This window comes from Aotus nancymaae, unplaced genomic scaffold (assembly GCF_030222135.1).
Source record: "Aotus nancymaae isolate 86718 unplaced genomic scaffold, 86718_ANA_hifiasm-v0.15.2.pri h1tg000009l, whole genome shotgun sequence".
Lineage (NCBI taxonomy): Eukaryota > Metazoa > Chordata > Mammalia > Primates > Aotidae > Aotus > Aotus nancymaae.
The window spans coordinates 7,794,758-7,813,356 of NW_026988420.1; the positions used below are offsets into that span (position 1 = coordinate 7,794,758).

The following is an 18,599-nucleotide window of genomic DNA, read 5'->3' on the forward strand; positions in this document are numbered from 1 at the left end:
CTGGAATTACTGAGTTGCTGGTAGTGCCCCCCTCACCATTCCTCTTTTGTAGAGAAATACCTAAGCTCTTGGAGGCTTCTCTCCCTCTCTTGTTGCTGCCTGGCCTGTGCTCACCCTTCCCTGCCCTCTGCCTCACTTAATCTGGCTGACCTCACTCTCTGAGTCTCAGCTCAGGCATGATCTTTAGGAAAGCCTTCCTGACAGCTGTTATTTTCCTTCCTTATATCCCAGTGCTTAGCACTTAGCAAGAACTCAATAAATAATTATTTAGTAAAAGTAAGGCTGTTTATACAAAGATGATTCAAAAGATTGTCCCCTACAGCCTAGCAGCAAAGAAGATCGACATGTAAAGACATGATATGCAGTTCAGGTGGTCAAGTTACACTAGAAAAATTGACAAAGTATGAAGGGAGCCACAAAAAGTACCTGTGTACATGGAGAAAGATAGCCAGACTCAAGGAAGGCCTTACATAGCATTATGAGCCTTTTTTTTGTTTTCCTTTTTCTGTTGTTGGAGATAAGTTGTTACTCTATCACCCAGGGTGGAGTGCAATGGCATGATCGAGACTCACTGCAACCTCAAACTCCTGGGCTCAAGGGATCTTCTCACCTAAACCTCTTGTGTAGCTGGGACTACAGGCACATATCACCATGCCTGTCTAATTTTTTGTAGAGTCAAGGTTTTGCTGTGGTTTTCAGGCTGGTTTTAAGCTCTTGGCCTTGAGCAACTCTACCATTTTGGCTTTCCAAAGTGCTGGGATTACAGATGTGAGCTATTATGCCCAGCCTACATTCTGAGTCTTAAAGGATGAAAATAAATTTGTCAGAATAGTAGAGGAAAACATTTGAGATGTAAAAAAATGGAGTGCACAGTAATTAAGGTATGAACAGTAACAATAATTTTGCAATTTATTAGTAACTGCCTACTCAATTAGTGTGTTGTTAAAAAGATACCGGTATGAAGTATAGGAAAGGGTTACATTGTGTATTTCCACTGTATTTTAAAATCGTGTTTTGTTTCCAACAGTTTTGTTTATTTATGTTGATGACCCTGAGATTTTTTATGGCTTGAACCTGGTGATATCTAGTGTCTCCCTGAGTGGTTTGTTGAAGTTTTGGATAATTAGAAACATTTCTTAAAGAAGTAATTATTTCAGTAAACATTAAGCTTCCTTCAAACTGTCAAAATGTCAAAAATAAATGTTATTCTCTATTCATTTTTATGAAGATTATAGTCTTGATCTGACTGTGCTAAGTAGTTCATTTTAACTAAATCTATGGATCTGTTTATTAGTGGCTTCAGAGGAAGAGCAAGAAAGGCTTGAAAGAAGTGAAAAGAAGCAGCCACAGGTATAGACAAATTTAAATTTAAGTTTCTTGTTTAATATATATATTTTTGCTTTAGTAACAAAACACAGTCCAAATGACAAGACTTTTTAGACTATACTTTTAGAATCCAACAGAGCATAATTTAATATTTAATTTTTAAAATGTATTAACCAGTCATGAAACTTAGGATATTGTTGCCACCTCTAGTAACTCATAGCTATCTTTATCCTTGGAATTGAGGCAAGAAATTTCTAGAGGTCTCTTGCTCTTTTATTTTTATAACCTTATTCATAATACAGAAGGTTACATGAAATATTGAGTCATATTACTAAGCAATAGAAATTATGAACAATTTAACAGTGATGGCCACTGAGTTCAACTAATGTTAAAGGAATCATCTTTGCCAGTGGTTCAAATTTTGCAGTTTTATGTTGCTGGTCACCAGTGCTGAATTTAAAGATTTATTCTCTTTTGTGGTCTCCAGTTGACTTCAGTGTCTGTGTTCAGGAGAGAATGGGGTCATAAAAGTCAAGCCGGTTGCCTATTAAGACAATCATACCTTGTAGGCTGGGACCTTTGGTGTCAGGGTACAAACAATAACTTTATTTCAACATAAATAAATAGTATTTGTGAATTTTAAAACCCATTCGCTATCACTAGTGCAACTTAAAATATATTAGAAGTGGATATAAGCAGGAAATCTATCAAGATACATAACATTGTCATAGTATATCACCTGAATTAGAATTTAAAATTTTGCTTCTCTTTCTGATTGGTGTTCACTTTGGCTCTTAATTATTTAGTGTTTGCCTAGCCTCCAGTTAATCTTCAGAAATATAAATGCGCTTTAGGGTCTCACTATTTCTGATATGAACCAGCTGAGGTAAAATCTTTTTAAGAGAGGAACCCTTTATAATACTACATATTATATGTGAATTCACTTCTGGTAGATTTAACACATATTGAATTAAGTTTAATCCAAACAAACACTGAGAGTTCAGCTTGCTGGTTCATGCTTCTCTCCTATGTTAAGGCAAGGCAAATTATTTTTCACTTTTTACTTGCAATCCCATAACTTAAGAGTAGCAACACATAGATTAAGTTTCACAGTTAAATTTTAATTATTTTCTAATATGTCTTTGTTCATACTTGATTAAAGCTAATTTTAAAACATTCACCCTGACAGAAAAGGCATCTGAGAAACAAAACAAGCAAATTAGTTTTCTGTTTTGCACCTGCAAAAATAAAAAAACAAAAAGTCTCAAGAACCAGAAGAATTGTGATACAGGGAATATATCTGTATATTCAGGACTTCCTTTAAAATTCATGACAAAGAGTTTCGAGCTGAATATTGGTGAAAGTTTGAAAACTCCAAAATTACTGCTTGCCCTGAGGAAGAGCTCCTACATGGTAACTCTAAGGAGGGACAAACTTAAAGAGAGTGCCGTCTGCTCTGATGAATCATGCCCCTGATTCCCTGATTGTGAGGAGAAAGATGCCTCTGGAGGGGCTAACTCTGTGGCTTTCCAGGCAGCGCCTGAACAGAGGAAGCACATGTCAAACATCTTTCCATTCCATTCACACTCCAGGTTCCTGAAATACACTTGCCACTCATCTTCTCAGCCTCATTTAAATGAAAATGAATCAGACTATAAACATGATAACAAACCAGACACATAGCTTGTTTCTAACACAGATGAAGAAAATTTTTATAATGATATAGAAACTGAAAAATTAAGGATCCCAGTAGTTATGACTAAAATGAAAGAAGATTAAGAGTTTGACATGCAAATGGCAACAAATATAAACCAAAATGCCACTAATTAGAAATTAGACATCAGGCATTGGCCTCAGTCTAGAGATCCAAAATGTCTTTTTGATTTGTGGTTTGCCCACCCCAAAGAAATGAAGCATATGATTCAGATAGAAAGCCACCATATTTCTCCTGTTACAGACACTTATAAAAACAGAAAGCCAATACAGTGCTTGTTCCAGAAGCCATTATATGACAAACTCAATGTTAATAACTACAAAAGCGTGAATCTTGAATTAGAAAATGTGAGTCATTCTCTGCCACATAGTGACAGAACATAAAAAATATACCTAGAAGACTTACAGCAAGATATTCCAAGGTTTAAGAATGAGGTGGGCATGTTACAAGCAGAGTTCCTGGCTTTGGAGAAAGACAAAGTTTAACTTCAAAAAGACAGATGTTCACTTGCTGCCTCTCTTTTTTTTTCATTAACAATTATCTGTTTCAGTCTAATTTTCTACTCAAAAAAAATCTCATGTGTACAGTTACAGTGGGGTCATCATAATGTGTAATTATATGTCAAAGTAGAGGAGTTCTGCTATCTAAATGACGGTTCTAGAAAATGTTCTCATAATGTTTGTTTGTTAATCAACCTAAGTCTCATGTCAGTCTTCCAAGTGACATATGGTCTGGGAAACTAATTCAGCCATATACCATGTGACCTTCTGAACCAGAGAAGCATAAAGAAATTGCTAAAGAAATAAGCTCTAGATTCTTTTTTCTGTATTCATTTAGAAATGAATTACATTTATTTAAATGATAGGATGGGAATAAGATGGGAGGGAAGCAATGATTGAGAAGAGTGGCAAAAACACATCTAGCCTGGAGAGTTGCAATGAATATTCCCAGCCAGAGGAGTCTGTCGAATGTGTTTCCATGCATGCAAGTTTATCTGCTTACTTAACTCAAACTGTTTGAACTTATAGTTCCATCATGGCCATTTCAAATATTTTTGAAAACAAATATATATTTCCACATATTTTAAAAACTCATCAACTCTCCAATATTTCTGTTGAATCAGACCTTTCCATATGTTGTTTAATAAAGTATGATAAGTTTAGATGTGTATGATTTTCATGATATAAGAAGCATAACTTCTCAGCCAAAAATTTAGCATTTGACTCCTTAGTAGAAAGTTGAGTTCTGTACATTGTGTTCTAAAGATAGGCAAAAATCTAGGGATTTTCTTCTTTCAGAGTAAAAGCAGATGATGCCTTTTCCCACTCTCTGAGGCATTAGATTGCTTTGCCCAAGTTACTCTTTTTTTTTTTTTTTTTTTTGAAAATGGAGTTTCACTCTTGTTGCCCACACTGGAGGGCAATGGTGCTATCTCAGCTCATTGCAAGCTCTGCCTCCTGGGTTCAAGCAGTTCTCCTGCCTCAGCCTCCTGAGTAGCTGGGATTACAGGCATGGACCACCATGCCCAACTAATTTTTTCTTTTTGTATTTTTAGTAGAGATGTGGTTTCTCCATATTGGTCAAGCTGGTCTTGAACTCCTGACCTCACGTGATCTGCCCCTCTTGGCCTCCCAAAGTGTTTGGATTACAGGCGTGAGCCACCATGCCCAACCCCAAGTTACATTTTCGATACATCTCACTAATTTAATAAATGTATCTGGTAATTTATGTAATTCACCAATATGAAATTGTGTCGTGTTATTTGGCACCATGAAATGCTAGGGAATGCCACCTCACGAGCTTTGGATGAAGCATTAATACGTCTTTAGATAATGGGGCTATCGTAGATAACTATACCACAAGTTTTCCACCTATCAACTTTTGTGATAATTGAATGCAAAATCTGGGAAGCATCTCATTTTCCAGAATTCTGCACTAGCAACTCAGAAGTTTCACTCTGCTTCTTGTGTTGTGGCAAACTTTGGTTCCCATAGTCAAGGGAGCACCATTACTTTTTCGATATCCCAGGATTCAGATTTTATAAAAGTAAAGATAGAAGGCAGTTGCTTAAAGAGTAGCTTAGTGCAGAAAAGGAAAAGCTTCTTTCCTGTTCCTGAAGCTCCACAAGGTCACATCCTCTCAGTCTGGCTATTTCATGTAAAATCAAGGTGGTAAATACAGAAGACATATGTTATGTTTGTACCTTTTTATTTCTCTGTTTCTGCCAGTCAGATAGCATAAAAATTCATATCAGATAGCAAAGAGTGGATGGGAATAAAGCACAAAATGGAGGAGAGCCCTTTTTGAAATTTTGGAAAATTCTTTTGTTCATTCAAACGGAAATGAGCAGACATTACAACAATTTTAATGATGGAATGATAAGAATATCTTATAAGTATGTGATAACAATTATGTATAATAATAAAATTAAAGTAATAACAAAATATTCTTATGATTAAAGTGGTAACAGTTAACCTGAATCGAGTGATAAAATCAGATAAAGAATTCTTTTTGTTGAATAAAAAAAAAAATTATTATTCATATTACTTTTATTAAAGGTCAAAGAAAGAAGGAATACAAAGAAAAGTAAAAAAATAAAACTATCAGAAAATATGTGTGATAATACATCTTCTGATGCTGCTGCTGGATTAGCCCAGCAAAGAAAGATCAAGAAAATTTATCCTCAGCAATTTCCCAAGAAGGTGAAGGAAGAGCATGATGGGTAAGCCTATAACAGTAATTTTTTTTTATTTTAAGATGGAGTTTCACTCTTGTTGCCCAAGATGGAGTGCAATGGGGCAATCTCGGCTCACTGCAGCCTCTGCCTTTCGGGTTCAGGTGATTCTCCTGCCTTAGCCTCCCAAGTAGCTGGGATTACAGGAGAAAAACACCACATTGGGCTAATGTTTTGTATTTTTAGTAGAAATGAAATTTCACTGAAAATGAAACATTAGCCAGGCTGGTCTCGAACTCCTGACCTCAGGTGATCCACCCGCCTTGGCCTCCCAAAGTACTGGGGTTATAGGCATGAGCCACTGCACCTAGCTGCCTATAGCAGTATTTAACAGCAGATAATTGTCATGGTGCTATACACTAATTCTAAGTCAGACTAATATTCCTTATGATTAACAAATTTAATAATTTTACCAGGGATATTTAGCCCTGTCTTTTTTTCAGGAAAATGCAAATTAACATAAAATAAGATATATTTTTTAAAAGTCATACTGATATTTAAAAAATAATTACTAATGTTGGCAAATGTGAGGAAAAAGGCATTCTCATACACCGTTGGTATATGTAGTTGGTAAATTATTTCTGAAGGGTAACTTAATGCTGTGTATCAAAATCTCAAATAACCTGATACTGCTTTAACCTGACAACTTCACTTCTGGGACTAGATTGTACAGGAAAACATAACTTGTGTAAACATACACACATGCACTTATTAAGGACATATAATTAATGTATAATTAACATTATACATAATGAACAATAGGCCAATTAATACATAAAATATATGTAACATGAAAGACTATATACCTATATTAAGAATATTCATATAGTGTAATATGCAACCATTAAAATATGAGGTCATGTTTATAGTGCACTGATTATTTCACTGTTAAATTATATTCCAAGTATTTAGTTTGATGACACATCTCAACCACTTTTTAAAAGAATTCTGATAATATCCACTGAGTTGCAAAAGCAAGCTGCATGCTACATTGGCCCTCTACCTTGTCATTAACAAAATTGCTAGTTCTTAAGTTTTTGTTTTAGGTTCTCAATGAATGAATGTTTAAATATTAAGTCCTTAAACTTAATGTGAATATTACCAAGGGATTGCACATGGGGATCCACATTCCATGTGAACATTTCAGCATATGGGGTAAAGCTTCTGAAATTGCATCAAAGGATCTTTGATCTCAACCAAAAATTGGCCAACTTTTTCTATTGAGTCATAATAAATATTTTAGGCTTTGTGGACTATAAAACCTTTTGTAATAGTCCAAAATCTGTTATAGACAATATGTGAATGGACATGGCTGTGTTTCAAAGAAACTTTACTTAGAAAAACCAGCAGAGGGCTAGATGTGACCCACAAGTGCTAATGTGATGATGCCTGCTCTAAAACCAAGGTGCTGCTAATGCAGTGAATCTTCTTTTTAAAGGTACACTTCATGCATACTGTTATCCTTCCTTTCAAAAGATAAGCTATTTCAGTATGCACCACACCACATTTTTCAGCAGTGACTTCATTTTATATGAATTACAAAAATTCAGTTTAAAGAATAATATTATTTTCTGCATTTCACTCCATTTACTTTTTTTTTTTTTTTTTTTTTTTGAGACAGAATCTTGCTCTGTCACCCAAGCTGGAGTGCAGTGGCATGATTTTAGCTCACTACAGCCTCCACCTCCCTGGTTTAAGCAGTCTCCCTGCCTCAGCCTCCTGAGTAGCTAAAATTACAGGCACACATTGCCACCAGACCTGGCTATTTTTTTTTGTATTTTTAGTGGAGATGGGGTTTCACCATGTCGGCCAGACTGGTCTCGAACTACTGACCTCAGGCAATTCTCCTGCCTGGGCCTCCCAAAGTGCTGTTATTACAGGTGTGAGCCACTGTGCCTCTCCCCCTCTTACTTTTATTAATAGAATTTAATGTTTTAATAATTTTATAGGACTCAATATATAGTTCAATGTTATAATATTTTAATAAAACTATTTTGCATATTTGAGTATAAAATATTTTAGAGTTGGATGATTTTTATCAAGCAAGAAATAGTGCCCTTGAAACTTTTAGCCTTTCTGTGATCTTTATTTAGCAAAATGATAATTAGTGTATATTACATAGAAATGTTCAGGTGGTCTTTTGTGAATGCATTATTTAATACCTTGGTCTGGCCTTTTTTAAAAATGCCATGTCTGTGTAATTTAAACAATATTTAAAGCATTAAGATGAATAATCATTCTGTCATCCTGGATCATACCACATAAGAAAGATGTCTTTGAAAAAACTGTATAGTCACAGACTCAGATTTTCTTTCCACTCACTGTTGAACTTGCTCCAGTAACTTCAAAACTGTGTGTACGCACAGACTCAGATTTTCTCTCCACTCACTGTTGAACTCTCCAGTAACTTCCAATCCCACCACTCCTCCAAAATTGCTTTTCTCCGGATTTCTACTGATTTTCACTTTGATAAATCTAGACAGGAGAGGGCCGCCGCCCAGCAGTAGACGCTGCCTCAGCCTGCGGAGTGGCAGTTCCTGCGGTGTGTGAGTGAGCCCGGGCCTGTATCCCCTCTCCCGCCGCCGCCATGGGCTGCACGCTGAGCGCCGAAGACAAGGCGGCAGTTGAGCGAAGCAAGATGATCGACCGCAACTTACGGGAGGACGGGAAAAAGCGGCCAAAGAAGTGAAGCTGCTGCTACTCGGTGCTGGAGAATGGTAAAAGCACCATGGTAAAAGCACCATTGTGAAACAGATGAAAATCGTTCATGAGGATGGCTATTCAGAGGATGAATGTAAACAATATAAAGTAGTTGTCTACAGCAATACTATACAGTCCATCATTGCAATCATCAGAGCCATGGGACGGCTAAAGATTGACTTTGGGGAAGCTGCCAGGGCAGATGATGCCCGGCAATTATTTGTTTTAGCTGGCAGTGCTGAAGAAGGAGTCATGACTCCAGAACTAGCAGGAGTGATTAAATGGTTATGGCGAGATGGTGGGGGACAAGTTTGCTTCAGCAGATCCAGGGAATATCAGCTCAATGATTCTGCTTCATATTACCTAAATGATCTGGATAGAATATCCCAATCTAACTACATTCCAACTCAGCAAGATGTTCTTCGGACAAGAGTGAAGACCACGGGCATTGTAGAAACGCATTTCACCTTCAGAGACCTATACTTCAAGATGTTTGATGTAGGTGGCCAAAGATCAGAATGAAAAAAGTGGATTCACTGTTTTGAGGGAGTGACAGCAATTATCTTCTGTGTGGCCCTCAGTGATTATGACCTTGTTCTGGCTGAGGATAAGGAGATGAACCGAATGCATGAAAGCATGAAACTGTTTGACAGCATTTGTAATAACAAATGGTTTACAGACACTTCAATCATTCTCTTCCTTAACAAGAAAGACCTTTTTGAGGAAAAAATAAAGAGGAGTTTATTAACTATCTGTTACCAAGAATACACAGGTTCCAATACATATGAAGAGGCAGCTGCCTATATTCAATGCCAGTTTGAAGACCTGAACAGAAGAAAAGATACCAAGGAGATCTATACTCACTTCACCTGTGCTACAGACACGAAGAATGTGCAGTTTGTTTTTTTGATGCTGTTACAAATGTCATCATTAAAAACAACTTAAAGGAATGGACTTTATTGAAAAGCATGGATGTTAGTGAAAGTTACTGCAGTGTGGAGTGTTGAGACCAGACTCCTTTTGCTGTCTCATGAGGCAGCTACAAGCATGAACGGGACCAGGGGATGGCAGCAGCATGCAGAATCTTAGCACTCTTTAGCACAATCTTCTGTATTGGGGAACTTTTAATTGACATGAGATGCTAAAGTCAGACATTGGAATTGGAAGAACTGTAAAGTGTGATTCGATCATCAAGACATCACTTGGATTTCTTAATCTCAAATGCTTATGGCAGATGTGAAGTTGAGGTGCTGTATTCTGGAACTTAAATATGTAGCTTACTCTTTTTTTCCCCTTCTTAACAAACTATCAGTGGTTCATTTTTAAGGTTTTTTCATCAAGAGAAGAATAACTTTACTAAATTTTATTTCTTTATTTGCAAAAGAATCTTTATTAAAACACAATCCTAACTATGCACATGATGTGACCAGATCATCTTGAAAATATTCCTCTTTAGTAGGAACTCTTGGTTTTTAACTCTTGGTATGGTCAGAATATAATACTTCCTTAATTACTTATAATTCTTTCCAGTAATTATAAGTAACTGGGGACATAAATACAACTTTTTTGATGAAGTTTATGTTATTATCCTGCTCAAAGTACCATTATGGTTTCCAAATTGTAACATTGGAAAATTCTGCAATATGATTCTCGTTCTCTCTTTTCTTTAAGCTTATGGTTGAAGGTTAACTTGTTTATGCAGATTACCAAATTACTGCTGATGTGGTATGATAAAGTCAGCTTCTTGGATACAGACATACCCAGGGCAGCTGCCAATCAGAAATGCAAATTGCTAAATTTCAGACAGAACCAGTGACTTTGCTGCTAGATAGTTACAAAATTGACCACTTTGATTCTTGCTTGTTTGTCTCAGTTATAGGGAGTTTTGTACAAGGTGCCTCTTGTTTCCATCTTCATGGCCTTTTCTGTTGAGAGACATGGAAAGTGTTATTAACAGTGCATGCTTTTACTTTGTAAATGTGGTGCCAAATCCCTGTTTGCCATCATTTTTACTGTAGCAATGTTAACTGCAGTAGTCCTTAGTCAGTATGTTCTTTTGCTGAAACCGTTGCATTTTGGGACTTTTCTCCACTTTGTCATGTGTACGTTTTTAATCTGTTATAGTTGGCAGCAATATTAAAATGGTGAGTAAAGAGAAAAAAAGACAAATCTAGACATAATTTCTGACACCTCATTTTATCTAATCCATCAGAAGTCCCTTCATATCACTTTCTTTCCTTGGCTTTCGGCAGCGCGCTTGCACACTCGGCTCTATCACTTGCCTTTCTAGTCCGTCCATCATAGTCTGTTTGGCTTGCTTCTCCTCATCCTACATCTTTCAACACTGATGTGTCCCAGAGCTCAGTCCTCGATCCACTTTCTCGTGACTTTTACTACCTTGCATGTGCTAGTGATCCCTAAATGTATATCTCTCCAGCCCAGATCTCTCTACTTAACTCCAGACCTAAATATCAAACTGCCTTCCTGACATCCATCTTTGGTTAGCTAATGGGTGTCACAAACTTACTAGGTCTGAAATTGATCTACTGATGTCCTTCCTCATACCTACCCCACATAGAGCCTTTCCTACCTGTGTCAATGGCAACTCACCCGGTTGCTCTGCCAAAACCTTTGGTGTCATCCTTGTCTCATGCCTTTCCCTGACACCTCACATCTCATCTGTCAGGAAGTCTTGTCAGGACTACCTCCAACATATATCCAGAAGTGCCGTATCTTCCGTGTCCCACCAACCACCACCTGCTGTTGAGATGAGTGTAATAGACAGTTCATTGGTCTTCTTATTTATTTATGTATTTGAATCCTCTTCCCACCAAATCTTTACTCAGCAGATGTATGGAAACCTAAGTCAGCTTGTGCCATTCCTCTGCTCTAAACCTTCTAATTGCCTCCCATTTCAGAGTATATACTGAAGTGTTTTCTATCACCTAGAAGGCACCGCATCATTTGGCCTCTTTATCCCTCTAACTTCAACTTTTGCCTTGTTCCATTCCTTAAGTTCTTCACTGAAAAGCCACTGTCTCAGCAAGTGGCAGAGAGACAGAATTCCGGCAATTCTGGTACTTCCAGCAGCCTCCCCTTCAACACATCACAGTTTTGTTTTCCTGCTTTAGTTTTCCTCCTCAAATAGACTCTATATTTTGCCTCTCTCTCTTGTGTTTATTGTTACTGTGTGTTCAGTCATGAGTAGGCTTTTTGTCTCTTCACGACCATATTCTCAGGGTCTAGAAAGGGGCCCCGCCTAAAGTCAGCAGCTGTTCAGTAAGTGTTTATCAAAGGAGTGAATGAAGTTTAACCTCAGGGTATTGTTTTAAACATTAGACCAATTCTCATTGAAAAATAAAACTGCTTGACATTGGTTCATCCTGACAATTTTACCTCACAATTATATGTATATTTTAGATACTTTTGGCTCTTCCTAATAAGCTATATTCTTTATATTAATGTTTTTCCATGGATGGAAAAACCCAATATTGTGCTTAGTGACTCTTTCTTCTTTTACTGGTAATTATGCTTGTTTTAATTATAATAAGATGGATAAAAGGAATGACAATTTTCACTTATATTTTGTTAAGAAAACTAAAATAGCCCCCCACCCCCAGGCCCCAGTGTGTGATGATCCCCTCCCTGTGTTCGTGTGTTCTCATTGTTCAACACCCACTTATGAGTGAAAACATGCAGTGTTTGGTTTCCTTTTCTTGTGTCAGTTTGCTGAGAATGATGGTTTCCAGATTCATCCATGTCCCTGCAAAAGACATGAACTCATCTTTTTTTCATGGCTGCGTAGTATTCCATGGTGTATATGTGCCACATTTTCTTTATCCAGTCTATCATTGATGGACATTTGGGTTGGTTCCAAGTCTTTGCTATTGTGAACAGTGCCACAATAAACATACGTATGCATGCGTCTTTATAACAGAATGATTTATAATCCTTTGGACATATACCCAGTAATGAGACTGCTGGGTCAAATGGTATTTCTATTTCTAGATCCTTAAGGAATCACCACACTGTCTTTCACAATGGTCGAGTTAATTTACACTCCCAACAACTGTGTAAAAACATTCCTATTTCTCCATATCCTCTCCAGCATCTGTTGTCTCCTGATTTTTTAATGATCACCATTCTAACTGGCATGAGGTGGTATCTCAATGTGGTTTTGATTCTCATTTCTGTAATGACCAATGATGATGAACTTTTTTCCATATGTTTGTTGGCTGCATAAGTCTTCTTTTGAAAAGTGTCTGTTCATATCCTTTGCCCACTTTTTGATGGGGTTATTAGTTTTTTTCTTGTAAATTTGTTTAAGTTCTCTGGGCTAATACAGAATCTATGTAGAACTATTTTTTAAAGCTTGGGTGAAGAGGAATTTCTTTAATAATTGCTCTCAGGAAGAGAGCAATTATTGCTTCTTTGTTGTTTTAGCTGCTTACTCTTAACAAAATGATGAATCTATATATTTTTCTTGTAAAGAATTATTAGCTTTGTTTTAGTTTTTTTTTTTTTTTTTGTATTTTTTGTATTCTTCGGGGCTCATGCTCAACTCCTAACATAATAACTTCAGTTAGAACTTTTAATATCGTTGTACATTTATAAAGGTATGTAATAATGATATTGTTATAAATGTGTTTACTCCTTAAAAAGTAGTTAAAACTACAAAGAAGTTTAACTTGTTATGTTAGAATTAGATACCAGCTTATATATATATGAAACGTAAGTGTATTTTATGTTTAGAACTGGGTCCCACACTCAAGACATCTCATCGTGTATATGCAAATATTCAAAAATTGAAAAAAAAATTAAAATTTGAAACACCTGTGGTCCTAAAAATTTGGAATAAGGAAGACTAAAGCTGTATCAGTATCACACTGTTTTGATTAGTATAGGTTTATAGTAACATATAGTGTATTCTATATACTATTTCTTTATTAGTTATGTTATTCACAGTGTTGTTTTCCCAATTACTATAGGTTTATAATCATCAAAACAAAAATTTTTAAGGGTTTTTTGAGCTGTGATCACCCCAGTGCACTCCAGCCTGGGTGACAGAATGAGACCTCATCTCTAAAAAAAGAAGGATATATTAATTTACAATTTAGCCTGCAGAGTAAGCAATGGCCCTGTTTCTCAATGTAGAAAGTGTTTTAAAAATTTTATACCGCTTTATTCTTAATATACATTGAACAAAACCTGAATTGAAAATTGATTACTGATTAGTTTATTCCACATCCTTCCTACATAGATAAAATTTCAAGTTCTATGTTAAAAATATTTGCTATTCTTTATTGTTTAAATATAAGATCACGTCTTGTTCCAAAAAGATTTAAAAATTGTTTATAAGGTATATAATAACAAGGTGAATTGAAAGTATTGCTCAAGAAAGAAATAGAAAAAGTGTGGGGTAACAGATGTTAGCCTCATTAGCCTAGTCTTGGATTACAGTAATCTGCAGATACATTTTGTGTGAAAGACATCTGAAGGTGCCATCTTACACTGTAAATCATTTGGAGGGATACCTGCAATATTTCATAAAGATGAAAATTTATTTCTAGTGTACTTATACACTTGTCAGTAAATAGCAACTTAAAAAAATTAGTTAATTGTGAATAATCTATTCTAATGGGGGAGTAAATATGACTGTGTGATTTTAAAAGGTAGTTTTCAACTTGTAACTTTACTGAGTAATCTCCAGCATCCTTTTTTATAATATACAGTAGAGTAATTAGTAACAGAAACCTTAGCAGAATATTCTTTCCTTGCTACTTTTCAAGTATATATTCATTGTTTTGAAGACATTGAAGTGAGAAATTAAATATCTGAGAATTACAGATGAAAAATATTGGAGAACATAGAAATTTTATTAGGATAATGAACAACATATGCAGAGGCAGATCACAAGATGAACTTTTTATTTTCTAACAAAATGAATTTTAACATAAGTGCCTTTATTTGCAGATGCACCTTAAAACAAGAAAATGAAGATAAAAGTAATGATAATAAGCTGTATAAAACAATTAAGGAAGCGGTAGAAAAGGGACAGGAACGATATATGGAAGAAGTTAAAGCCAAACAACAACTTGAACTGACTGTTCAGTCATTAGAGATGGAACTGAAGACCTTAAGAAATACTCAAAATCAGGTAAATCAATCTTTGATAAAAATTCTATATTTTTAACTTTATCAACCTTACTTATAATATCCACTTGATTTAATAATACTATTTAGGTCTACAACAAACCAGAAATGTTATCTCATCTTTAAAAATGAATGATGACACTTATAGGTACAATAATTAATATTTATTATAAATCTTGGCATCCAAGTAGGATATTATTTTATTACAAAGAGCTTTTGAAAACAATAATATATCATAATGTATACTTAGTAATAACTTATTGATAAAAGTTTTGTTCCCAATAAAATAGTTCCTTGTACTTTCCCCGATTTCATATTGATTACTGTTTCTAATATTATCAAGAGGAAACAGAAATAATTGCAATCACAAATAATCTCATCCTAAGAAGAGCTATATAAATTTTATCTTATCTACTATTAGTGTTTTGAAATAAAAGGTTTCTTTTGTATTGATGTATTTACACCACAGAAGTAACTGTGATCTGGTGGAGAACTAGAAGTAGAGTCAGAAGCCCTGGGGAAAAATCCTGCAGCTCACTTATATTTTTAACCTTGCTTTTCCAAAACTGTGGTAACTAAAAGAGTTCATCAGTGAATGTATATAGGAGTGACTAGAACAATGTGTAGATTTATGATTTAGTAAATGTAATTCTTATAACTGACTAAAAAGTTGTTCAAAGAGTCAAATTGCAATAGAATATTATCAGGGAAACAGAACTTCAATAACTTTGGGAAATTTTATCTGTCCAAATAGGTGTAAGGTAAGACTCTTACCATAGGGTAGTGTATGGGTTAGATATCAAAGTGTAAATGCAGTTTTCTGTTTGTGATATTTTAATTTAATCAAATTTGTTAATGTTTTAATTTATGCTTTTAGGTTTGTTGTAATTCAGGTAAAGGTTTTTCCAATTCTGATAGTCTTAAAAATTCTCTGGGGTGTGTGTGTGTTTTTGTGTGTGTGTGTGTGTTTGTGTGTGTGTGTGCATGTGTGTGTTTATTTTTATGAATTTATTGACTTCAAATAAATGTTTGAACTTTTTGGAATTTATGCTTTATAAGGTTCAAAGTTTTGCTTCAACTTTTTCTCCTGTTAAATATCCACTTAATCTTTTCAGTGTGTGGATGTGCAGCTTATTATTTAACTTCAGAGATAATCATGATATGTTATTTTATTGAGTACTAGCTAAAACTTTCTTTTGTTTTATTTAGGATTTTCATAATCGTGAAAAAATGATAGATATGCATAAATGTGGCATTTTGAAGAGAGATATTGCTATACTCAGACAGGAAATGGACACAATCAAAAAGGACAGCCTCAAAAAAGAAAATAATTATTTTGAGAACATTAAAATTATTAAAGAAAGAAATGCTGAGCTTGATAATTATCTGAAAGCTGAACTCACAAGGCTCAATTCTGAACTGAAGGAGAAAAACAAAAACGAAGGAAGACTGGAAGCCGAAATTGAATCCTATCGGTCTAGACTGGCTGCTGCTTTAAGTGAACACAATCAAAGGGTGAAAACAGAAAGAGACCTCAAACTTTCTTTACAGAGAACACAAGATGTTTCTGTACAAGTAAAATTGAGTGATATTTCTGAAGTAAAAGACGAGTATGAGTTTCTTAGGGAACAACTTTCTGAAATGCGAATAAAATGTAATCATTTAGAAGAACGTCTGTTTCAACATGAGAAAGAGAAAGCAGAAAGAGAAGTAAGTATCAAGGAAGATAAATACTTTCAAATTTCTGGAAAGAACATTTAAACATTTGGTTTTGGATACATGTTGAACCTAGTCAAATATAAAAGTAAATAAATAAAAAATGTGTTTACCATACCGTATAATTGCATTTACATGAAACATCCAGAAAATATAAATACATAAAGACAGAAAGTAGATGATTGTTTGCATAGGGCTGGGGCTGGAAGCTGGTAGTGACTGCTAATGGGTGTGAGGGATCTTGCAGTGATGGGAAGCCTCTAAAGTTGGATTGTAAAGATGGCTGCACAACTCAATTTACTAAAAATCTTCTAACTTTATGTTTTCTTCTATCTTTATGAAATAATACATTCTATCATATGTAAATTATATTTCAACAAAGCTGATTTAATAAAAATCCAAAAAAAAAAAAAAGAAAAGAAGAATGTGTTTACTATATCAACTTAACAACATACCTTGTTTCCAGGAAATAAAAGGTAGAGCTGAGAGATGATTTACTTTTGAGGAAAGATGTTGTGTCTCCTAGGAAATTTTAATAGACACAGTCATATTTTAAGGTAGATAGTCCTGTACTGCTGAAATAATAATTTTAACATCTTTATGTTGCCATATGTTAAGACAATGATGAAGCAGATAAATGAAAATGCTTGCACCTGAAATGAGTATTTTCAAATTAAGATTTAATTAAGTGATTTTCTTCGACACTTAATTATAGATTTCCCAGATGAACTGAAGTGTATTGCTGTGTCTTGTAATACTTAAGTTTTTAAAAATATATTTTAGTTGATGTAGCTTTGATTTTATTCATATGAATTTGACTTAAATCTGAAAATATGTCAGTCCCAGATTGCGTATTTTTATGAGCATATAAGGTTTTAAAGGCAGCTGCTTGTTATAAAATCATAGTTTAGGATAAATATGGTAAATTTTAGCAAAACCATATTTGATTTAGTCTTCCCACTGGTATTTATAATTTACTTGGAATATTTGTATTAATAATTAGCTCATAATTTTTATTTCAAGGCTCAATAACTGTCATTTGAGTGTAACTTTGTCCAGTACAAGGATATTTGTAGCTGCCTGTGATTTATGAGTTGGGCATTAGATCCCCATTTTCAGATTAATGAGGGGTGGCAGGCTTTATGTGTAGTAAGAACGGAGTGAGTACAGGAGGGAGCTGTAGGAGCTTGAGGTCAGAGAGGGAGGTAGAGGCCTGTTCACCTAGGGCCTCAAAGGCCATCGGAATTTTACTTTTGTTCTGAGATAGGAATCTGTTGGAAGGATTTAAACAGGTGATTGAATGTTAGGAATCTGAGGTTAAATTGAGCTTCTAAGATGATTGAATAGTGGGATGAATCTGTTGTGTAAGTAAGAGAATGCCAATTTGGCAGGAAGACAACACATTCTGCTTCTCTCACTGAATTCAGTAATAAATAAAAATGTGTACATGTGATGAAAAGAAGATGAATTGATGTGTGTGGTGATAATTTTCAAAGTATGTATGTTAGAATTAAATATTATTAACATAATTTAATAATAAGGTAATTTATAAAATGAGTAACAAAGTATTTTTATCAGGTGATTGTGAGACAACTTCAACAAGAACTGGTTGATAGCCTAAAAAATTTAACTATGTTAGAGTCGCCACTGGAAGGAACATCATGTTGTCACATTAATTTGGATGAGACACAGTCTTCGAAGAATAAATTATTTCAAGTAGAAAGTCAAGTATGTACAGAATTTAACATATCAGCAGTTATTCTGTAGCTGGTTGAATTCTATAACATGTTTTAGGATACTAATTTTGACAGAAGCTTGATTTCTTATTTTCATTATAATTAATTATTACCATTTTACTATCTTTATAATGTACTGACTTTTTTATATTGTGACTTACCTTCTACCATTGAAAAATCATTGCATACCCTTTCTCTTTTAATATGTACCCTTGGAAAAGTTGAGAATTATACATCATTCCTCACAGAAAATTAACTTTTTTTCCAGTTAAACAGTATTTTAAAGTAATTTTCATATTGCTAGGATGATGCAGGCCTGATTAAACCAGAGGAGATTGTTTAATGGAATGTTCCAGAAAATTATCTTATTTCTTAACTCTTGTGAATGGACACAGAAACTGTGTCTATTTATTTCATGGTTAATTTGTACAGAAAGGCCATTATGCTGTTCTTTGAAATATACATGTTTTAGGTTAATTTATAAACTATTTGAAAAGTTAGGCATTTTCTTTTTTTGCCT

General features: G+C 34.7%; 1 protein-coding gene and 1 pseudogene across 3 annotated transcripts in view; both read left to right on the plus strand.

Moving 5' to 3' along the window:
• LOC105710360 (putative ankyrin repeat domain-containing protein 20A3) overlaps positions 1–18,599 on the plus strand; it is an 80,215-nt gene that overhangs the window by 36,570 nt on the left and 25,046 nt on the right. For all 3 annotated transcript variants that reach the window (XM_064373532.1, XM_064373534.1, XM_064373533.1), the window contains 5 exons: positions 1,295–1,350; positions 5,599–5,762; positions 14,448–14,631; positions 15,837–16,337; positions 17,922–18,071. In XM_064373532.1, coding sequence (XP_064229602.1) covers positions 1,295–1,350; positions 5,599–5,762; positions 14,448–14,631; positions 15,837–16,337; positions 17,922–18,071 — 1,055 coding nt within the window. The remainder of the gene's footprint in view (positions 1–1,294; positions 1,351–5,598; positions 5,763–14,447; positions 14,632–15,836; positions 16,338–17,921; positions 18,072–18,599) is intronic.
• LOC135273827 (guanine nucleotide-binding protein G(i) subunit alpha-3-like) lies at positions 8,362–9,878 on the plus strand (annotated as a pseudogene).